The 23281-nt window shown below is 39.3% G+C and overlaps 2 protein-coding genes and 1 pseudogene across 3 annotated transcripts; 2 read left to right on the top strand and 1 right to left on the bottom strand.

Moving 5' to 3' along the window:
• The first annotated feature begins 792 nt into the window (after nucleotides 1–792).
• Nucleotides 793–8430, top strand: LOC103714093 (coatomer subunit beta-1). 2 transcript variants are annotated; one of them, XM_026807278.2, is made up of 5 exons: nucleotides 793–1056; nucleotides 1196–3298; nucleotides 6052–6561; nucleotides 7631–7716; nucleotides 7870–8430. In XM_026807278.2, the coding sequence occupies exons 2-5, from the start codon at nucleotides 1247–1249 to the stop codon at nucleotides 8072–8074; spliced, it is 2853 nt and encodes a 950-aa protein (XP_026663079.2). In that variant the 5' UTR covers nucleotides 793–1056; nucleotides 1196–1246; the 3' UTR covers nucleotides 8075–8430. The 2 variants fall into 2 exon arrangements, with proteins under 2 accessions (XP_026663079.2, XP_017699988.2); XM_017844499.3 differs by having other exon boundaries at nucleotides 1141–3298.
• Nucleotides 8431–8736: 306 nt separating this feature from the next.
• Nucleotides 8737–12650, top strand: LOC103714094 (annotated as a pseudogene).
• A 3562-nt stretch (nucleotides 12651–16212) lies between these two features.
• On the bottom strand, nucleotides 16213–21666 carry LOC103714095 (prefoldin subunit 1). The gene is made up of 6 exons (XM_008801229.4): nucleotides 21504–21666; nucleotides 21281–21334; nucleotides 18660–18765; nucleotides 16806–16812; nucleotides 16600–16684; nucleotides 16213–16509 (listed from the first exon to the last, which is right to left on the bottom strand). The coding sequence occupies exons 1-6, from the start codon at nucleotides 21525–21527 to the stop codon at nucleotides 16396–16398; spliced, it is 390 nt and encodes a 129-aa protein (XP_008799451.1). The 5' UTR covers nucleotides 21528–21666; the 3' UTR covers nucleotides 16213–16395.
• Between the last annotated feature and the right edge of the window lie 1615 nt (nucleotides 21667–23281).

Below are 23281 nucleotides of genomic sequence, written 5' to 3'. Positions count from 1 at the left end.
AATGCGTCGCTAAAAACTAACCTCTTACAACACTTTCCAAAAACGTCGGGAAAAACTTTTCCCACTCAAGTATCGCCGACGCTTTTACGACGCTTTGACTAGCGTCGCCGGAACTTTAGCCGACGCTTATAAGCGTCGGTAAAGGTTCTAAAAAGTGCCGGAAAAGATGAGTTTTTCTATAGTATCACTTATATAAACAATATCTAGAGGACTTCTAGGGATATTCTCGTGACCCATTACTTGTAAGCTGCCACTCTGCTACTCTAAAACCCCCAGTACTTTCTTGAGATCCTTGCCCAACTTAGGCATCATAAGGTTCCTATCAGACATACTCCAACAAGTAGACTGCTTCTTCTTGGTTTCAAGTCAGACAATTGGAGTTGGCGCCTTTATCTGAGCACAACCACCGCCATCCAACTCACTTTCCTCAGCCCGGACATCGGCGACGAGTTCAGGCGACCTTGCCAAACACAACAAAATTCTCACCGACCTAGTTAGCAACCTCGTCAATACGGTGTCTAGCAATAGGACCGGATTTCAGCAGTAATATAGGGCTAGGTCAGATCGATAAATTTATAACTTAGAACTATTTATATCAAATCCGAATCAATTAAAAACGAGCTGATTACATGTCAGATTGGACAATCGGGTCATAAACTGCCACATCCGAACCATGAACTATATCGTTATGGGCCGGATGCATGCGCGATCTGGAAACCAACTCTAGCCCTCGGATGACCAGGTTCGGGAGGTGGCCCAGTCTCGACTGGATTCCAGCCACCAACACTCGACAGTACTACTGGAGACAATAAACCAAGATCTGAAGGCATTCTTCCCCGCTGCTTCTTCCTCTCCCCCGCCATCTGTTGGGTTCCTCTCCTCCTTCCCGTTTCCTGCGATTCCTGGAAGAGAAAGCCCAATCCCCTCTAAATTCCCCTCAATCCCCATAGGATACCCCCTCCAGGCTAAATCCGATCTCCGGCGCCGCGCCTCTGATCCGTGCTCGAAATCGTCCTCAAGTTCCAGATCTCCAATCCTATCTCCACCTCCTTCAAGGTAACCCCAATTACTTCATATCTATTCTAACCAAATTGTTAGATCTTCTAGGATTTTGATCTTTCCCCCCATAATTCTCCGGAGATCCGAAGCGATCTAATTCAGATCTGGGTCCTCGTTGGTCCTCCTCGAGGGTTAGGGTTAGAATCTGCAGCGGCAGTGCTATCTAGGGTTAAGGTTAGCAGAAGCGATGGAGAAATCTTGCACGCTTCTGATCCACTTCGACAAGGGCTCCCCGGCCTTGGCCAACGAGATCAAGGAGGCCATGGAGGGCAACGATGCCCCGGCCAAGATTGACGCCATGAAGAAGGCCGTCATGCTCCTCCTTAACGGCGAGACCCTTCCCCAGCTCTTCATCACTATCGTCCGCTACGTCCTCCCCTCCGAGGACCACACCATCCAGAAGCTCCTCTTGCTCTACCTGGAGATCATCGACAAGACCGACGCCCGTGGCCGCGTCCTCCCGGAGATGATCCTCATCTGCCAGAACCTCCGCAACAACCTCCAGCACCCCAACGAGTACATCCGCGGCGTCACCCTCCGCTTCCTCTGCCGCCTCTCCGAGTCCGAGATCTTGGAGCCCTTGATCCCCTCCGTCCTCACCAACCTCGAGCACCGCCACCCTTTCATCCGCCGCCACGCCCTCCTCGCCATCTGCGCCATCTACCGTCTCCCCCAGGGCGAGCAGCTCCTCCCGGATGCCCCCGAGCTGGTCGAGAAGGTTCTCTCCTCCGAGCAGGACCTGTCTGCCCGGCGCAACGCCTTCCTCATGCTGGCCACCTGCGCCCAGGACCGTGCTGTTAGCTACCTCCTCTCCCACGCTGATCAGGTCCCTGTGTGGGGTGACCTCCTTCAGATGGCCGCCCTTGACCTCATCCGCAAGGTCTGCCGCTCTAACCGAGCCGAGAAGGGGAAGTACATCAAGATCATCATCTCCCTTTTGAACTCCCCCTCTACCGCGGTCATCTATGAGTCTGCTGGGATACTTGTCTCCCTCTCATCCGCCCCCACTGCCATCCGGGCCGCCGCCAACACCTACTGCCAGCTCCTCTCCTCTCAGAGCGACAACAATGTGAAGCTTATTGTCCTCGACCGGCTCAACGAGCTCAAGTCCTCCCACAAGGACATCATGGTGGAGGTCATCATGGATGTTCTCAGAGCCTTATCAAGTCCGAATCTTGATATCCGTCGTAAGACCTTGGACATTGCATTGGAGCTGATTACCCCGAGGAACATTGACGAGGTGGTGCTCACCCTCAAGAAGGAGGTCGTCAAGACCCAAAGTGGAGAGCTTGAGAAGAATGGAGAGTATAGGCAGATGTTGGTGCAAGCCATCCACACGTGTGCGATCAAGTTCCCGGAGGTTGCGAGCACTGTTGTCCATCTCCTGATGGATTTCCTTGGAGACACCAATGTTGCATCTGCCATGGATGTGGTCCTCTTTGTGCGGGAGATAATTGAAACCAACCCAAAGCTCAGAGTTTCTATTATCACGAGGCTGCTCGACACTTTCTACCAGATTAGGGCTGCACGTGTCTGCTCGTGTGCCCTTTGGATCATCGGGGAATACTGCCTCTCATTGTCTGAAGTGGAGAGTGGGATCGCAATGATTAAGCAGTGCCTTGGAGATCTCCCATTCTACACTACCACTGAGGAGGGGGAGCCGACTGATGCTTCAAAGCGGCCGCAGCAGGTGAACTCCTCTGTTACTGTTTCTTCGAGAAGGCCCATGATTCTGGCGGATGGGACGTATGCCACACAAAGTGCTGCTTCTGAGACTGCTCTTTCTGCCCCCACAATTGTTCCTGGCTCCATGTCTTCAACTGGAAATTTGAGGTCCTTAATTCTTTCAGGTGACTTCTTCTTAGGGGCAGTTGTGGCTTGCACTTTGACTAAACTTGTTTTGAGATTGGAGGAGGTTCAGCCATCAAAGGCTGAGGCCAACAAAGCTTGCACCAGTGCCTTGTTGATCATGGTCTCCATGCTGCAGTTGGGGCAGTCTTCATTTCTACCCCACCCGATTGATGATGATTCTTATGACAGAATCGTGCTCTGCATAAGACTGCTGTGCAATACTGGTGATGAGGTTCGGAAGATTTGGTTGCTATCATGCCGCCAGAGTTTTGCAAAGATGCTTGCAGAGAAGCAGTTCCGAGAAACAGAGGAGATTAAAGCAAAGGCCCAAATATCTCATGCACAGCCTGATGATCTTATTGATTTCTACCATTTGAAGAGTAGAAAGGTATTGGAATATCAACTCTTCGCATTTCATAATCACATATGATATGCACTTGCATTGTTACATCTCTTATTATTGATTGATTTATCATTTCCAAGACATACAACTGGCAATTATTTGAGGGAAACTTTGAAAATTGTACAAAACTTAAAAGCATAACTAAGAAAAGTGGAATAGATATGTTCTAATGCAGAAAGTTCGATATGACAGCAAGAACCTTCTAATTTGTTTATTTTTGAGTAGATAGTGAACTTATGGGAAAAAAAGAAAGCAACATGAACATGCAAACTTGGGTTTTTTTCTAGCACCATGCGGAAGAGTCCTAAACAATAATGGTAAAAAACATCTTAAAACCAGAGTTCTCTTAATTTGTTTCATGGAACGAGTTTCTGGAGTTGTTCTTCTCAAAAAACAAGGTTTCTTTTTAATAGAAATGTGAGAATAAGAACATTTTTTGGAGTTATTTAGCATTTGACATCTTAAATTTGGACCATGCAGCCATATTTCACTGTAACCTGAAGCTGGCAAGCTTTATTTTCTCTTTAAATTTGTTTCTAGGATCTGCATTGAATTGCTATACGTTGCAGAGTTAGGAGAGGGTTGGCCTCTAAGAAGATTTTATTGTTTGAGGTCCATGTTAAAAATAGATTAATTATGGTCTTTGTTAGGATAAAATGAGATTGGCATATTTATTAGATATCATGAAGGGAAGAACTAATCTCTTAATGTGAAATGTACAGTAATTTGGTCAAAGGAATTGCATTTGGGTTTTCACATTCGCCCAATTGAAAACAGAATATTTCACTCAACTTAAAAGCACAATCAAACTGTAATAGGAGGTCTTAGTTCTAGCAGTTGCAGGGAAGGAGATTCTTGTTCCTTACATAATGTACTGAACATGTATGTTTAAGGATGTGAAAGATTTAAGCAGGCTATTTTGCTATAATAGTGTACAAGATCTGGTGTCAACCAGTATGGGGTGCTAGACTCTTTAAATCCAAAGAACAGGATTCAAGAACAACATTAAATGGATTTGGTTCTCTGAGCATCATAGCTTTTCTCTTTTTATGTATACATTAATTTTAAAACTATGTATAATCCATGAAGAATTTACCAGTTATTAACCCATTGTGCTATGATCAGCCTATAAAAGAAACATTTCTGGATTCATCAAAATATAAAGCCATATAGAATTTAGCTAAGATCATTTATGCCTTTCAACTTGACATCTGATATTTTATTTTTCTTCTATATGCTATAATTTTTCAGTTTCTTCTAGGTAGCAAAAGAAAATAAATAGAATATTTTTTCAAGTATTTGGTCTTGAGGATCATGGGGTGATTTTGTATAAGATCAATGTTCTCCATTTTTAAAATTTTAAAAGTACCAGTTTTATGTTGGCCGCTACTATATATCTATTCTATTAAAAACTAAAACTACCTGAAAGCCACTATCCTTTTCCATGGCAGTGAAAGGAAGCAATCGGAATATCTAAAGTGGAAATAGTTTTACAAGTGCTAGTTTTAGTCTTAGAGGTATCATCTTTGACAACTTAGTGAAAGGCTGGTCAATTCCCACCGAAAATCACTTGGTTGGTGAGTCGCCTACTAGACCATCATGAGGTGTTGGAGTGAGAACCACTTCAATGCTAGTACATGTTTGACACTAGAGGGTTAAGATACTAGAGGGTGCTAGACAACAATTTGCAGGATACATGAATGAGATTGTAGTGATCTAGTGCTGGATTGGGTGATTGAGTCAGTTAATCCTCTGTGAAGCTTCGCAGTGCTTGTTATATTTACAGCGTAATACTGTTCTGCACATGATTCTCCATTTATCATGAAGGTTGTCTGACAATGAATTACGTCTTTTACCTTAGATAAGTAATCGTGGATTCTAATCATTTCTGCGAAGTGTTTGATATCTTGGCCCTATCATCATTGTTTTTTGATGGAAGGATTTCAGTGAGAGAAAAGACATGGTTTCTACACTGAGATTGCACTGGGTATTGTAAATATTCACCAGGTGTGGCCCAAGAGGTCATCAGAAACAATATAAAATATAGTCTGTTGACCTCCCATTTCCTGCAGGAGATGTAATTGTATGGGTAACAATGTGATACATGTTGAAAGTTGCATGTGGGGAAATGATAATAACTCATCAACCGAATTTGTCTTTTGTATCTGGAAGAACACTATTTTGGCTTGTCTGATAGTCCATATTAATTAGATAAAAAAGATAATCAAGAGCAAACTGCAATAAGATAAGTGGTCTTGCTTCTTAGTTTGAAGTTGATTTGGGATCACTTTGACATTTTACATTGTACTTGAAAGTTTCCCTTTTTATCTGCTTGTTTTGAGGTAAATCTATGATGCTAATGCTCTAGAAGGTGATGAGGAAAGTTTAATACCCATCCATGAATCTTTTTCTTTATTTCAAAATTTCTAATATGGTAGCTGACCTATTAATTTGTACTGTAAGATTCTTGGATGCTGCATCCATAAAAATCTGAACTTAAATAATTATAATATGGGTGGGTCTCCCTCCCTTTCTCTCTCTCCCCAAAAAACAAAAAGAAAAAAAAAGAAAAAAGTACTGTAAGATTCTTTTTATTTTAAATGATGGTAGAAAATGTTAATTTTCCCATTTTAAGACTTCATTTGTGCCACTTTGATGCTTTTATTCATCTACTGGAATCACTGCACTGTGACGGATTTCTTCTTATAATTTGTGTTTTTGGCACCTTCTGTTTACAGGGTATGAGCCAGCTTGAGTTAGAGGATGAAGTTCAAGATGATTTAAAACGTGCAACTGGAGAGTTTATGAAGGATGGAGATGATGCAAATAAATTGAATCGTATTCTTCAACTCACAGGATTTAGTGATCCTGTGTATGCTGAAGCATATGTGACAGTCCATCATTATGACATTGTTCTTGATGTTACAGTCATCAACCGTACAAAGGAGACACTTCAGAACTTGTGTTTGGAACTGGCAACCATGGGAGACCTCAAACTTGTAGACCGCCCGCAGAACTATACGCTAGCACCAGAGTCAAGCAAGCAAATTCGAGCCAATATTAAGGTCTCATCAACAGAAACAGGAGTTATATTTGGTAACATTGTTTATGAGACTTCAAATGTACTTGAGCGAACCGTTGTTGTCCTTAATGACATTCACATTGACATCATGGACTACATATCTCCTTCCACCTGTGCTGATGTGGCATTTAGAAATATGTGGGCGGAATTCGAGTGGGAAAACAAGGTATGTTATCCGTCTTTTCCATTTTGTTTCATATGGATGCTAACTTATATCAGACTATTTCTGTGTGATCTGGAAATTATGTGATGCAATGCAGGGCTTTAATATGATCACATATATTATGTGATAGTAATATATATTTAACATTATTCAGTATTTTCAAATGTATTAAGAACCTTTTCTTGTATATATGGACTTTGTTTTGAATTTGACACAAGTAGCTCCTAATATCATTTTTTGAATGTATTTTGCTGTTACAGTTTATGTTTACTAACAAGTTAAACATGCTTAGGATTATCCATCTTCCAAAATGTTATGGAGATTAAATGCATAGTTGATATTTGACGTGGGCTGCATATGCACATTTACCCTTGAAATTTGAAGGAACATGTTGGACGAAATGACAGATTTCATTCAACTCTTATAGGTGACAAAAAATAGTGGACTTCGTGCAAAGGGGTATGGGAGCTGAGTAACCTTTGTGCGGAAAATCCTTTGCTGTCTGTTCATTTCTTTTCGCCTTTGTTTGCATTCTATTCTAATTCCTTAATATTTTGACTCTAAGCAAGGGAAACTTTGCCAGTTTTAGATTATGGCATCCTATATTTTTCTCTGTTTCTTATGCAGGAAAATCCTCACCTTCGGTATCTTAGTAATATAATATCTAAACCAATTGTTATGGAGGCTGTTTTTCCAATTTTAAATGAGCACATTGTATTTGTGTATGTACCTACGTACCTCTGTATGTGTGCATGTTTATTTTATTTGTTTGTCAATGCACATGAGAGCCTTTTTTGCATACTTTTATCATGACCTGAGTTTGTTTTATATTTTTGTTTCCTCATTCAAGACAACTACAGTCACATTATGTAAACAAAGAACAGCGAGGAAACTCATTTCTCCTAGCTGACAGTTCATCATTTGCCTCCAATCTCCATTTGTTTTATGCGAACTATATTTTGCTCTATAGCCAGTGTCCCGTCTCTTTGAGAGCCTTTTAGTTGCGCTGTCAAACATATTTTGTTCATGTGATTGAATTATAAGAGAGTGGTATTTTCTGGTTGCGTTTCAGGTGGCAGTGAACACCGTAATTCAAGATGAGAAGGAATTTTTGAATCATATCATCAAGTCAACAAACATGAAGTGTCTCACTCCACCGTAAGTACTCAACACATTAACATGTTGCAGACGTATATAATAGAAAATGGAATCAATATGATGCGATGTATTAGTTGGTGTTTGTCCTTATAGGTATGGTTTTATGGAATCTTATAATAATCTTGTTTGTGTTTTCAATGCTATTGTATGCAGTTCTGCATTGGATGGGGAATGTGGCTTTCTTGCAGCTAATCTGTATGCGAAGAGTGTCTTTGGGGAGGATGCTTTGGTGAATGTCAGCGTTGAGAAGCAAGCCGATGGGAAGCTCAGCGGCTACATTAGAATAAGAAGCAAGACGCAAGGAATTGCCCTCAGTTTGGGAGACAAGATCACTCTCAAACAGAAGGGAGGCAGTTAGCTGAAACTCTTGTCGGTCGAATATCTTTTGTCAATTTATTCATCCTCGTACTGCATTGCTATTATTAAGTTCTTGCCAGTTTTCGCATTTGATAAATTTTCCCCAGCTATGCTGCCCCTGTATGCTTATGGGCTAGTGGCAGTATCATTAGGGCCAGCATTTGTGTTTCATATAGCTTTGCTTTGTAGTACATGTATTCGGGAACCGGATTTTATGTGGTGTGCTGCAGCTTTATTTTTGAAACAATGTGTCAGCAAACGCATGGCTGACCAAATAGCCATTATGTTGAAGGGACGTACAGAAATTGGAGGGCCTACTCATTTATATCAACGATCGACTCTGGAATTTCATAATAAGAATTTTTCCTTGGAGTTGCATTAGTTTATTTTTGGTGCCCGCTCGTATGGTGAGAAACATCCACTGCGCCATGGTAAGTTTGACCATTCTATTTAAAATATTTCTTCATTTTTGATGTACCTAGAGCAGGTACTCTTTCACTTGTAGGGATAATTTCTAGTTTGACTGTAGCAGGATGTTAACATGGCTGTGCACAGATGCCAGCAAACCTCGCATTGGCACCCTCTGGGAGACAGAAGATGCCAACGAATGTGTGGTTGAGATGGTGCGGCCTGTATTTTAAGGACATTCTGCAACCTTTGTGAGGTGAGGTGGTGGTATGGGTGTCCGAAAATGGACCACAAACGACATGATGCTCCATGAAACATGCTTCTGAGTAATGTACTCTTATGTCAAATCTTCTTCCGTGGTCTAAAATAATGTTGGATTGGTGATGTCTACAATAGCTTAAAATCTACGCGTATAGGCCTCTCTCGCCTTGGACTGCTGTCACCATGAGGCCGAGCCTGGGTAACCGAAGGTCAGAACATCCAGTCACCGTCGCCTTTCACTTCGCTCGTCCCAGAAAACAGCCCCCGTTCCGTCGTGGTCCCCCGCACCCGGTCCTTGCTGATCCCCGTGGTGCTCTAAGAGCTGTGCCGTTGCATACATATTTGATGATTCATTAGGGGATTCGATTTCTATCTCTCCCGGCGCTCCACGCATTGGACCGTTCAGAGCAACGGTAACCAACCCTCCCCTCCACGCGTCCTCCGCTCCCGTCGGCGGAGGGACTAGGGAGGGCTCATTCTCTCCAGCCCTGTCGCGCACCCAGTTCGCCGCGGTGTGGTCACCTTCCCCTACTCCCACCCACTGATCACCTCCCCGCGTGTGGTCCGTTGCTGGCCCACTCTCTCTCTCTCTCTCTCTCTCTCTCTCTCTCTCTCTCTCTCCTACTCTCTCACCTCTGCTCAACTCCCTTCGCGCTCTCTGCTCTTTTACCTTTTCTCCATCGATTGTTTCATGGCCTCTCCTCGGCACTTTGGCTCAGTTCAGTGTGGAGAGTTTTTTGAAGGAGGTTTCGGGAGGATGCTCTGCGGCCGGAAGGTGATGAGCTTCTTTCTGAGGAAGGATGCAAGGAAGTTCCTCAAGCGCAAGGACAGCGACGCCGGTGAAAGAGGTCTCTCCCCCCTCCCCTTCTCACTCTCTCCAAGAACAACGATCAAAAAGAAAAAAAAAAAACTGGCTGTTTCCATGGGTTCTAGGCTCTTTTCTTCGTCTTTAGATTCTTCCGAGTTCGTGATTTGGGGCAAATTGGATGCCTTCCGCTCTTTAGTTAGTTTCATCTGCCGCATTTAGCATTCTTCGTTTTTTTTAAAAAAATATATATATCATTTTGGACCTTTGGTTGATGACTATTATCCGTTTGATCCAATTTATCGGCTACGTTTTGATGGACTATGATAAGGCTCTGTTCATGTTACCGTTTATGTAGAGAAGAATTCTATGAAGGCAAGATTTTTTCACTTGAGAGAAACGAAGGGTTTTGTTGCTTCGTTGTTGGTGCCTATCGTCTATTTCGCACTCTTCAAGACTAAAGAATTTGCAATGGAAGGGGAATCGTTGCTTTCGTTAAAAGTAATTGGAATCAGGAAGCTTTTCTGGCTTCGGAAAGAGAAAAAAAGAGCTTCTTTTTTTTCCGGTTAAATGTATGAAATCTTACGTCGTTTTGATTGAAGTGAACACGGGGAACAAAGTAGAGTTCTATTTTAGTTCATACTGTTCATAATCAGTGGATTTATTGGTGCATTTCTTTTCTGATGGATCAAGCTGTAGCTACTTAGTGTGAGTATTTTTTTGCTTTTTACTTGAATTGAGATTTATCAGGGAAACGATTTTAACTCTAGAAGGTAGAGGGATTAGATGTTCATGTCTGCTCCTCATTGTCTGTTTCTTTTTCTATTTTTGAGAATTTGCGACGAAAAAGGGTTGGTTGTAATAACATAAGACATAGTAGTCGGCTAAAATCCTTCAAAATGTTAGAACTTAAACCACTCATGCATAGAGGATTTACTTCAATTTTTATAGAGTCTAACATTACTATACCTCCACTTGCAAGCATTTAGTGTTAGATTATTGTTTGCTTTGTTTCACTGGTACAGCATTGATTATTATGTGACTACACGTCAGACTGGCCTGTTGAGGAAAATATTAGAAGGCTTAAAAGTGTAATTTTTCCCTCTTTTTCTTTTTCTTTTAATTCTATCACTCAAAGAATTTCCTGTTTTTCTCTGTAAAATCAGGTAGAGCTCTTGAGGATCTTTGTGCTTCCCTTCTTAGTGAGCTACGCACATATGAGGGTGCTAAGCGTTTGCAGCAACGAATTTGTGCTCCAACAGTTGCCTTGTCTTTCAATTTCCTGGTTTCTGTTGGTATAATTATGATGAAGAAATTGGTGGGCTTTCCTCTACTGTCTGTCAGTTTTTATGTCTTATGCTTGGTCGTTCAAAAATGGGAACTCTACCATTTTGATTCTGTCTTCAGGTTCTTGGGAGAGTGGGCTTCAGTTATCCAATCTTTCTCACCTTTATTCACTACATCTTGAGCTGGGGTTTAATGGCTGTCTTGAATGCCTTCTCACTTCTTCCAGCCCCACCTCCTGCCAAGACAACCCCATTTTCTTCTCTGCTAGCCCTGGGCATTGTCATGGCCTTGCTAATGTTAGCTTGAAGTATAATAGGTAATGTAAAGCATTTCTGGCTAAGCTTTATGAAATTTTATTTCATTGACTGAGGCTTAAACTGTTTGCTCTTCAGTGTGGGATTCTATCAGATGGCTAAGATTGCTGTTACTCCTACAATTGTTCTAGCCGAGTTTATGCGTTTTAGGAAGACAGTTTCTTACCAGAAGGTAACAACTCATCATGTTAAGATTTATGGTTTCATGAACGAGGGTTAACTTCAATTGCTTTGGTTGTGATGCATGTTTCTGGATCTTGCAGGTGATGGCGCTAACTATAGTATCCATCGGTGTTGCTGTTGCAACAGTTACAGACCTTGAATTCCACTTCTTTGGTGCGTGTATAGCATTAGCATGGATTATACCTAGTGCAGTTAATAAGATTCTATGGTCCAATCTACAGCAACAGTATAACTGGACTGCCTTAGCGTATGTAGTCTTCTGACACTGAACTCCTTTACATTTATATCATTGCTTCCTTTAGCTAGCATCCATGCACCCTTGACTAATGATAAGCCATCCATCAGTTTAATGTGGAAGACGACACCAGTCACGCTTTTCTTTTTGGTTGCGTTGATGCCTTGGCTTGATCCCCCTGGTGTTCTCTTCTTCCATTGGAACTTTTCCAGTACATCGGCTATTTCCATGTCAGCCATCTTTGGTTTTTTGCTTCAATGGTCAGGGGCGTTGGCACTAGGGTGAGGAGTTTTTGGTCTAGGAATACTTCTATAAGATGCTTATTCCCATTAGGAAGACTTGCTGAAATTTTTTAGCTGGGACAACACCTATTTGATTGACATGAGTGGCAGTTTAACATTTCCTGATCCTGAAAAGGTTGCCTCTTGCTTATTTGCCACAGGGCAACATCTGCAACTTCTCATGTTGTTCTTGGACAGTTCAAAATATGTGTTATCCTTCTTGGAGGGTACCTTCTTTTCGATTCCAATCCAGGTATGTCAAGTATCTGTGGAGCTATCAGAGCTCTTGCAGGGATGTCCTTGTACACATACCTCAACATGTTAGGTTCTCATCAACAAGCAGCTAAAGCAGCTCCCCGGCAATCATCATTTTCCTCAAGAAAATCTAAGCTTAGCAAGGAAGGTAGCAATCCCCATGAAGGAAACTGCACCACCGAAACCGTCTAAGGGGCAGATTCAACCCTAGGGAATGCATACATATTCTAGCTTGTATGTGCATATGGAGTGAAGAAGTTAGAATTATACGGAAAGTAAGCAATAAAGAATAGGAACTAGCCAGTTCATGTTTTCGCTTGCTTTTTCAGCTGTCTCTCTCTTTTCTGACAATTTCTTTTTCAGTCTGGGGTGCCGCAGTTTGATAGAATTGTATATAACTATGTATTTTGTATGGCCACAAATGTATCTCGTACCGGGAATGTGTTGTTCCTCGATCCTTTTTTTTAAGTTGTAGACCTACAAAATTAACTTTGAAGTTTTCTTTCAAAAAAAAAGAACAACTTCAATTAAAGCCATTTACCGATACCCTTCCCATCTATATGTGTGTGATTTTATTCTTGCTTCATTTCTTAACATAATGATGAAAAACATGACCACTTGTCATGTTCTGGGATGAGCTAGAATTGCACTATGTTGTCTATAATGGTGGCTGTTGCTCATTTGTAATTAATATTGCAGTTGCTTGCAAGGTTGCAACGGCTATCTTTTCAGTTAAAAGCTGCTTCCTATCTATAATGTGAATGTTACCTTTATCATACTAATGATTATTTCAGTTTGTGCATCGCCTGACCTTTATTTCAAATCCTTTTAATTATATTAACATGTTATGTCTAAAAAAATCATATTCGAGGATATGTTTTAATCAACTGTCCTTGCTCTTGAGCCCCCACTCCATCGATTATAACTAGGCATCATCTCTCTCTCTCTCTCTCTCTCTCTACCACCACAGATTTTCAAGTTCACGCCTTCCAATCTTCTTAGTCAGCTGAAAATGAAGCATCTGACCCATCATGTCAGCTGCTCTGATAGCTGCGGGACAAGCAAACATTACAAAATGGAAGAGAACGATAGAAAGGTGAGTTGGGGACCATGCAAAATTGCTGGAGACGTAGAATGTTGTGTCGTTTTTGCTGTTCTATCTCCTGGTTACACCTCGGCTAGTCCTTCCTGTATCCGAAGATTAGATGCTTCTATCATTATGCTCATGATCATCACTCCATGGTTATTAGACTTTCTATCACATTAGTTTGTCCCTTTTTGATGCTATAATTTCCTTTTCAAATTTGAGGCTCTGCAGTGTTTCAGGGGGCCGCCAGCTGGTTCAGCCAATGAATTTATTAGATGTTGGATACCTGTGATCTAGACTCGATCCTACTACCCTCACTGTGATTTTGGCTGCATTTCTTTCTTTCCTGGCTATAAATTACTAAACAAAATAACGAGGTTTGTGTTCTAATCATCCCTCTCTAGCATGGACCCCTGGTTACGCTCTGCAGTCGTAACTACCACCTACTTCATGTAATCTCTCCCAAGCGTTTCTCATTCTTTCGCCTGACCACTTCCTTTTCTCTTTCAACAAGCATGAAGCATCCCATGCGCGTCTCTTTTTTTTGGACGAAGCTCATTTGAATAGCTGATAGCCAATGCATGTCAGCATCACCGGCATATGTAACTTTCTGATCTGCGGAGTATTAAAACTGGGGAGGAAAATAAATGGACGTAGTAAAGAGGAGGGACCAGAAGAGATTCTGACCTTGTCATTTTCTCCTCCATCTGTTGTCAGTAGCTCTCTCATGTTCTATGAAAGATTAATGGCTGTATCTTTTTCCTTTGGCAATAAACATTGTCATTACATTCTTGTCTGGTAAATAATGGCTGTCATATAACTAAGGACAGCCATAATTTTATTCCTCTTCCAACCAAAGCCTGTATTTCTTAGCAGTGACATCTGTGATATTTATTATGGTGGTTGATGAAGTATTCTGTGATGTTGCCACAATTAGGACAATGTTGTTTGTGTTCCTTCTAGAAAATTTTTGTCTGCCTTGTTCTAAATCCCACCCTCTCCTTGTATTAACTTATCCCATCTCTCCTTCGCACGGAATTGCATGATTTCTTTTCATAGCACCTAAACTGTACATGTTGGTAGCATAAAATTGGCAACCACCTAAATCCCACTATTTCCTCAGGTGAATATAAAAACATAATTAGTAAAATCCCATTAGATTGTCAGCCTGTTGAACACGGGGATCCACCTCGTCACTGATAAATCAGTGTAAGATATCCTGTTACAGTTCACAGTTGTCATAGTTGGGTGTTTCTTTTATTTTCAATTCTTCAGTGCCTTTATACTTTTCTCTTTTAAAGAATCTGTTAGCTTTTATCCCCTCCATAAAAGAAGCAGCTCATTCATTTCATTCTTGCTTAGTTTATTGATGGGTCAAAGCGGCGCTTATGCCCTATTATGGAATCGCCTTCTTCCCACCAAAGTGGTAAAAGGGTGTACCTTCCATCGATGTTTCGTGAAAATTTGTTTGGATGATTGGGCTGAACATTCTATTGAATTTATGAATAAGGCCAGTACAATCGGTAAGATTATAGAATTATAAGCTGAGTTAGATCTATATTCATAAGTATCCAAAAACAGCTTTAAAGTAAGCCAACCCAAATTCCATAGGGAGAAAAAAAAAATTATTTGGTTTTTTTCTCTTCCTCTCTATGGGATTCAGCCCATCCATTCTAAAACTATGTCTGGATACTTATGAATATAAACCTAACCCAATCTGTAATCCTATGATTTGCTGGTTATATTAATTCAAACCATAAATTCAAAAAGATTTTCAACTCAATCATTCAAACAAGCTCTATAATATCTAGATATAGCTATAGGTCCCATCTCCGACAACCTATAGAAGAAATTTTCTGCTTCACAGCACTGGAAAGTGGGTAGGCTAAGTTAATGAGGTCCTCGCTAAAGGGCTCAACATCTCCTACCACAGCGAACCATCTCTTCATCAGAAAAATCTATTGAAATCCCTTCCTAGATTCAGGAAAAGGTAAATCTCGCACATATAAGCTGCCCATCCATCTTAGATTTCATCAAGAGCAGACATGCAACTTTCGCCCATGCCAATTCCCACGAAACGCTTTCAGGGGGAAAAATTCCACTAATCAATAGTAGATCGTGTTATGTCGCCCAATCAGTTATTCTGATTTCCAGAAGTTATGGACTTTGAAGGGGAGACTGATCTAGTAAGGAAAGGGATCCGCAACCCAACAAAACCAAGAAACTCATCCAAGGAGTATGCTAATGGGCCTGATTGGGGTATAAAGCACCAGCCCACGTGACACATGGCAATGGAGCTTGCTTTCTTTTCTTTCCCTTTTGTTTTTTTTTTGGTTCATTTACCAATCCATATATCAGTCATGCAATGGATGTGTCCCCGGCATTTGATGAGTGACAGAGTCCATATAGATTTATCGTACTGAAAAATCTAAATTTGTGCGAGTTTTCTATTTATATTCTGAAGTTTTAATTTGGTACAACTAAATCATCAAACTTTCAAATTTTATAATTGATAACCTAGGCTGCGTTTAGCATTATTTCTATTTTTAAAAAAGTTAGGAAAAATTATTTTTATTCTTTTAAGATTGCTGACGATAAAAAATATATTTGGCTCTCTCTGTTTTCTTTTTCATTTTAATAATAATTTTTTTAGTAGATAAATATTATTATAATTTTATAAGTATGTATATTTTAAGTTATTATTATAATATAATAAGTATGTTATTATAACTATTATACAATAATAGAGTAATATATTATATAATTATAATTATAATTAAACTATTATATTGTCTTTAATATTATTATTATATAATAATCGTGATGGTAATAATGACAAGCCATCAAAAAAGAATTGCTGATGTGACAGATTAATCATACCCAAAATATTCTATTTAATGTATTAATATTAATAACTGTCAATTACTTTACTTTTTAAAAAAAAGGTGATGCATGCAACAAGGACAATCAGCAGATCCTCAGCTTTGCATTTTTTTATCTATATTTTAGCACAGGGAGCAAAATGATATTAAACTTGAGATTCTTCCAGAAGGTAAAAAATAGTCGGTCTGCCTATATAAACAGAGTATAATGTTAATGCAAAACAATAATTTCTCTCGGGATAATTTGGTATAAAAAAAAACAGCTTTGAATACAAATACTAGTTGGATACATAAATCATCCAGTTAATTTCTGCAAGGACAGAATTACATCACAGTCATTGACATTATCTGTCGTGCAAGACCAGGATCTTGTTGCAGTAATTCTCGCAGGTTGTTCTCCACCTCTGCCAACTGCTTCTCTAAGTACTCCTTGGATGTCTGATTACAAAAAAAAAAAACAGCAGATCTTATATTTTTCATCCTTTTTTGGTCTTGGAACGAAAACTGACAGAAAAGGGAGAAACAGACCTGCAAAGAGGAGATAGCTGTTTCACTATCCTTGAACTTCTGCTCTTGCTCATTCAACAAGAGCAATTTTGGCTCCAAAACAAACCTGGACATCATTAAAAGAAATAGAGGAATACTGTTAAGATAATTCTTGCAGTTTATGACTGCATTACAAAGCGAGAAAACGTTAGCCAGATAAGAAGAGCTTCTGGTTCATCAGCACTCACGCTTTGCCTGCAAAATAACAAGAAAATCATCAAAAACTAAATGGAAAGCTTTGTTGTGCGGTAAGTATCAACAAACTTACGTTATCTATGCTACTATTTCATTGATTTATATAGACAAAGAAATCAATGGATTGCCTGCCAACAATGTCAAACTAAAGTGATGGAACTTCATACTTCTATTCCATATCCTCCAGTAAGTAACTGCAGTATTTTAACCAGGGCGAACATGCAGGTCACTGTATAGGGACACTTCGTGCATTGACTCATCTGTCCTCTGTAACTATCGAGCATTACACAAGGATGTGTGAACACTTTGACATATTCTTCCTTCATATATTAACTTACTCATATATGATGCTGAATTTAAACCAAGCATTATATGCATTAATATTCATGCCAGCCATCCTAAAATAGTTTATATACAATATTTAGACAAATCACCAAGGTTCCAAGGTTAAGTTTTAGGAGAAAATTCTAATGCCAATATCAGTAGGTCATATAGAAATTACAAAAAATTAGGTAAAGATGATACATTAAGAGTGCTTATTTATCAGTCACATGTTCGAGCCCTTTAAAAGCTGAATCAAGTCCTAAATGGTTTAGTGTTCAAATGGTTGTCAGCAGATTTGTCTTCACTTTTTTTTAGTTTCCTAACAAGATCAAATCCTTTGAAAGGTTCAAACAAGGGTGATGTGCATAATTTTCTCCCTTCCAGACCTTGGACCTGGGCAAGAATAAGATCGCATTAACATAATGTTCCCTTAGCAAAGCAAGGCCATAAAGCAAGAGGTATCGTGTAGCAGTTAAATGAAAAAGGATAGAGCCTTCATAGTAATGAAAAAGGATAGAGCCTTCATAGTTCATACTAACGAAGACACCAATCAAGTTGATTTTGAAGCTCATATCCAACTTGTTGACAATGATTAGCACTACATAATGAGATGATCAATCAACTAGTTTGCAAAGACCAGTGGAATAGAAAGGCCATGATCCTTAGTACTTGTGCTTGGTACTTGTATAACAGACAGATCAAACAAGAGGCCCCTTCTCAACAATGCAACAATATACGTAATAGATGGAGGATAAACGGTATCGTACTGAAGAGGTGCATGCCCACCCAGCATTTGATAATACTCTCATAGACACCCAATTTCTTTTCACCCCTTTAATACAAGGGCTGTCTGATGGAACTCTCATCCATGAAGGCCACTTACATGGAGTTAAGAAGGGAAATTTATGTTGTTCATAATGCTTGAATTCTCACTAAGAGAAAAATTTTCTATCAGAAAATGTAGTTTAAATGAGGCCATGGTTTTGCAATAAGGTTGATAATATTATAAAGAAGATTTGAATTCAAATGCTAGGTCTTAGAGCAGATGAGGAAGTTAAAGATCAATATGCTTGTTGATGAAACAATAACTACTCACTGGATCCCTTGATAGCACTCCAAATCCTAAAAGAAAGTTCACATAATGTTCTGCAGACAACTGTTTCATCATCTTCCTATTGTTGCTCTTGCACTGAATACAGCAATTAGCAATAATAGGAATGATATGCGCATTATATACTTGATACAACTTCACATGGCTCAGGAATGGGAACTCATAAATGGCACCACCAATGCCAACCATGATTGGGGGTTATCGTAAGTATACTGAGGTTTTGATATTCATAGAGAGAATAAATGGTCTCTAGGTGTGCATGGAAAGATGCTTTTAGGGACCTTTGCTTTGCAAGCTACATCTCAAAAAAAAAAAAAAGGAAGTAAAGGTATTACCAGACTAGCAAGATGTGTAAAAAGAAGTTGCGGATGCAAAACAGACACTTTGTAAGAATTAAATACTCTTTTCATACCAATAGACTTATATGTGTTTGTATCATCTGGTAACTGCCGAAGTTCCTCCAGTGTTAGGTAAGCGCGCTTCTTCTCGCCTTCCTTAGCACGCATCTGATTCTGCACCTAAAAGGTGAAAAAACACGACAATCCCAACAAACACCAGTTAAACAATATATATGTAAATATGATAATTTTACATGCAATAACTTGCACAGACCTGGATGATCAACTACCTTTTTTAGTGTAAAGCAAGCACATATAAACTTATATTATCAGACCCTTCAATTTATTAATAAGTACACACAAACAACATGATTATGGGTATGACATTGGGGTTTGGGTTTGAGCACAAACCCCACATTCATACCTGAGTCCATGTAACACATCAAAGAGAAACGAAGAGGAGGAAATGGAAAAACAAAGAATTTTCATAATGCACCGTTACTAAATATGGAGCAAGTCTACCTTTTGTTATACTTGAATAAATAAACCTAAACAGACATGATTCAACTCAAAATTTAGTAGTTTGCTTAAGAATCCATTTTCTTCCTAAACTTTCCCTTGAATTTTTGCTTCCAGATTACATGTATTGACAACAATCATATCATTTAGTCATTTAGTGCTTACAAAGAAGAACCTCAGATATGAGATAATCAACCTGATCCAACTGCTTGCTTTTCGACAAGATCAATAAATAAGTATTGAAAAGACAAAAGAAATCATAGGTGGAGAAGCTGTTTATGACCAGAATGAAATTTTCTTTTTTCAGGCATGGAGAGATGAAATATCTTATTACAAAAATTCAAAAAGAACCTATTTTTCTCACATGAATGTTGTACCACAACTGTGTTCTTACACATGGTAGTCTTATCGAGAAAGAGGCAGCAATATTGCTAGCAGATACTCTCACCTTTTTTATTTCTTGGTCCATACATGGAAAATAAAAAGAAAGAAAAAACCTCAAACATTATGAGCACTTGGTAACTCTATATGACGAGCTAGTAACATGAGAACAATTAAAGAAGTGTTGCAATTGATTTAAAGAAAAGACTGTTTGAAGATTGACCTCAGTTCTCTCAAAAGATTTCAAGTTACTAGCAGATCATGAGAAATTCGTCCATAAGGAACTCTTATCCTGCACTGGTATTCCACAATTTTTTTCGCCTTCTCTTTTCTCTGACTTCCTAGCACTAGTTTTGCAAGCTTCAATTTTACAGAGACAACCTTTTCATCTACATTGATTCAAGAGTAGGTTTTTATATTCCCATTTCTATAAATAAAATTGCCCAAACCTATGGTTAAGCTAAAAAGTCATGTGGTCTCAAGGGCTTTGTCCCTCAAATTGAGTCAAAAAGCATTCAGCACAACTAATCTGGGAAAACATAAAAGTAAATCTTCAAATTGTATATTTTCAGCTAGGCACCATATGTGTCATAAATCCATATTTCCAATATTTGTTTCCTTTTAAATGGAGACAAGGAGCATTTCAGTTATTCCCATATAATCATAGTTCCACTGTAAATTCATGACAGATGCATGATCAAGTTGTCGACATGGCTAAAGAATGCACTGGGAAATGACCAACTAAAATGCAGTGTAGAAAAAAATTTTAAGTCAACTACTCAACAAACAGGATTTTGATCAACATAACCGGTTTATCCAAATAATCGAACTTTTGTTCTTGAGAGGCACTCATAAAATTTATACTAGACATTGAAATTCTTGTTAATCAATCAATTGTTTCAGTATTGCTGTCAGTGTTGTGCAGGTGCTAAAACAGCTCACATCTATAAGCTGTAGGATAAGTGAAGTAACATCTGTACACTCAAAAAAAAAAAGAAGTAACATCTTCATTTCGAAACTTGCCTCAGCTATTATTTACCTCTACTGTTTGGAGTTACAACCCCGCAGACTAAATAAAGATTGTATGGCAGTTTAATAATTCAAATCAGTAGACTTCAACGGCTTCTATTTTAATAGCAATAAGGATCTACTGATTAACTCAAAAGGCAAACTTCCTGTTTTCCAATATTATCCAAAGAGATGGTAGGAAAGGCTCATGGATTTCAATTATTTGCAGCATGAAGCACAGGTAATGACTGATTGATACAGCAGGCTTTAGTTATCATTACAGCAAAAGCAATCAAAAAAGAGAGCAACGTTAAAGTCGTTGGGTCATTCGAGTGTGGCACAATGATGAATGTTATGATAGACATTTCTCAGTGCATGGTTTTGGAGAGAGGGCTACAGTTTCCACTCCCACTCAGATCTCTGTCCATCCAGGGAGGCCACGGTTTCCAGTCACTCTGATTCCAAATTTTGGTTTCACCAAAGAACACTGTCTGATGGATCATAACAAATATAAGAAGCATATGTATGGACAGGCAGCTAAAATGTTAAGAGACGGACTGACAGAACAGGAAAAGTATTAGCAAGCCTCAGTATTCCCGTCCGAAATCCCTAACTCAAAAGAGTGAACATTAGTCCTGTTCTTGGAATTTCGAACTAAACATCCGCAAAAAGGAAACCCAGCTAGCCAATCCCGACATACTATCAGATTATTACTCAAAAGGCAAATCTTTTATACGTCGAGAGAAGAATCCCACATCAGGGAAAGCATTACTGGAGAGGATCAGACCTGCTTCAGCTTTCCTGTAGTCTCTATCATGCGGCCCTGTAGCTCAACGAACGCCTGCCAGCAAATCTCTCTTAGAAGAACTCAATTATAGAGACAATCTACGTTAACTAAAGAAGTATAATCTGAGAGAGATCAAAGGGAAAAAGAAGAAGAGGGGCTTCCAAGAGATCCAAAAAGCAAAGGGACGAAAAGCGAGGTAGGGGGGATGAGATTGTTTGATTACCGTGCGGTTTGCTTCGTCCGCCATTGTTACAGATCTTTGGAAGCTGATGAGATTTGCAAACCCTAACCCTAACCCTAACCCTAGATCGAGAGTGGAAGAAAGAGAGCACGACGGAGAACTGAGTGCGTATCGACGCCAGCCCACCTTGGCATGGGAGTACAAAAGAGGCCGTAAACTAGAGCGACCTTTCAAATTGCTGGGCCGCCAAGGGGCCGAGCCACAGGCCAGACGTCGGTAGGCAAGTTCTTGGGTCTTGATGTCGGGCTGGTTGAGTTAAGTGGACTGCATCCCTGTCCCGGGGCGAGGAGGATGCAAGTATCATGCTGTAAAAATGAGTGCCAGATTGTGAAAAATAAAAAAATAAATTACAAATTTAATTTTTGAGATTTACGTTTACTATACTTATATTCAGTATTTTATAAAAGTTATACTAACATCCAGTAAATTCGTGTATCCCATGTAAGAAATCAAAAATGTCTCCAAGTGAGGAGGCGATTCATATGTATATACATTTTTTTTGGATGGCTGTTATATCATTTGAGGTTATTTTGGTTATTTTTTTAATTTTTGTTCTAACATGGTGAGTTAATGATTTGATTAATATTCTGTTAAATCATGGGTTTAAGTATTAGATAAAAATAAATCTAATGACGTAACCAATAATACTGTTATAAGCTACCGCTGCTAAACAGCTATCTATTAGGGTAAGTGCAATTGGCCTCTAATATTATAGATTATTTTTTGTAATTTATTTAAAAAAACCCGTCTTTCTCTAGTTGGGCTAGAAATAAGCCCGGACTTGCTCGAGGCCCATCAGCTCAGGCCGTCTTCGAGTCGGATCTTAAATCAGGTCTGATACTGTTCGGGTCAGACTTGGATCTAAATTAAGGCTGAATAAATTTTGCACGGAACTCGGATCAGAATTTAAGCCCAGTCCGAAAGAGTTCTCGAGACCGGGTCGACGGGACGGCAGAGATTCCATCCCAAGGTGCGTTTCTTGTTTAGACCCGCTCTTCCGGTGATTTCTTTGTAAAGGCTCTAACCAAAACAAAAAGACTCAAGCAGTTTAAGATTTGTACATGCACATTTACATGGGAAGCTCAAATAGTATAAGACAAGGCAAATATAGGTATCTCTAATATATAGGCGCATATATACATTGCACAACCTATATGTGAGAAAAACTCAAGTGCCAGTAATTTAATCATGTCCCACGAAATCATGGACGTCATAAATTAACTATCTCCATGGAAACCAGTATAAACAGATTAGCAAAACTACATGCACTCGCGTGTCATGATTGCAAGTTATTTTGGCTAATTAGTGAAAGTTCTTGTGTTTTTTTTAAAGCAAAGCAAAGGAACTTGTTGTTGAGGTCATTTCAGAAATAATCTAGCAATGCTGTATTTTTATTTTTTGAATAAATTATAAAAATCTCCATAAGATTAGGGATAAATTATATTTACATCCAATAATATGAAAAACCTACGCTTACATCTCTATAGTTACACTTAATTAAATTAACAACATTAATGAAAACGTTTATCTATTGTAACAAGTTAAAATTCTCCTTATAAGAAAATAAGGCTCCTCTTTTACTTTTTCGACTCTCCGATCTTTTCAAAATCTTTTATCTTTTAAGAGTTTTCTTTTCTTTAAGATTGAACAGCTAGAGTTTCTTTCTCACTTTGCCACCCCACTATGAGCATCCCTTTCCGACGAGCAACCGATGACAAGTTTTCTTCCTAATCAGCATCTAGCGACGAGCATTCTTAATT

The sequence above is a fragment of the Phoenix dactylifera genome, chromosome 7, assembly GCF_009389715.1.
Source record: "Phoenix dactylifera cultivar Barhee BC4 chromosome 7, palm_55x_up_171113_PBpolish2nd_filt_p, whole genome shotgun sequence".
NCBI lineage: Eukaryota > Viridiplantae > Streptophyta > Magnoliopsida > Arecales > Arecaceae > Phoenix > Phoenix dactylifera.
Note: the sequence above shows the minus strand (reverse complement) of the source record. Positions and strands in the feature narration are given on the sequence as shown.

Coding starts and splice junctions, on each gene's coding strand:
- LOC103714093 (XM_026807278.2), top strand. CDS start 1,247: ATGGAGAAATCTTGCACGCTTCTGATCCACTTCGACAAGGGCTCCCCG. Junction 6,562..7,630: donor AATTCGAGTGGGAAAACAAG/GTATGTTATCCG, acceptor GTTGCGTTTCAG/GTGGCAGTGAACACCGTAAT. Junction 7,717..7,869: donor ATGAAGTGTCTCACTCCACC/GTAAGTACTCAA, acceptor TATTGTATGCAG/TTCTGCATTGGATGGGGAAT.
- LOC103714095 (XM_008801229.4), bottom strand. CDS start 21,527: ATGGCGGACGAAGCAAACCGCACG. Junction 21,335..21,503: donor CGGACGAAGCAAACCGCACG/GTAATCAAACAA, acceptor ATTTGCTGGCAG/GCGTTCGTTGAGCTACAGGG. Junction 18,766..21,280: donor CTACAGGAAAGCTGAAGCAG/GTCTGATCCTCT, acceptor TTCACCTTTTAG/GTGCAGAATCAGATGCGTGC.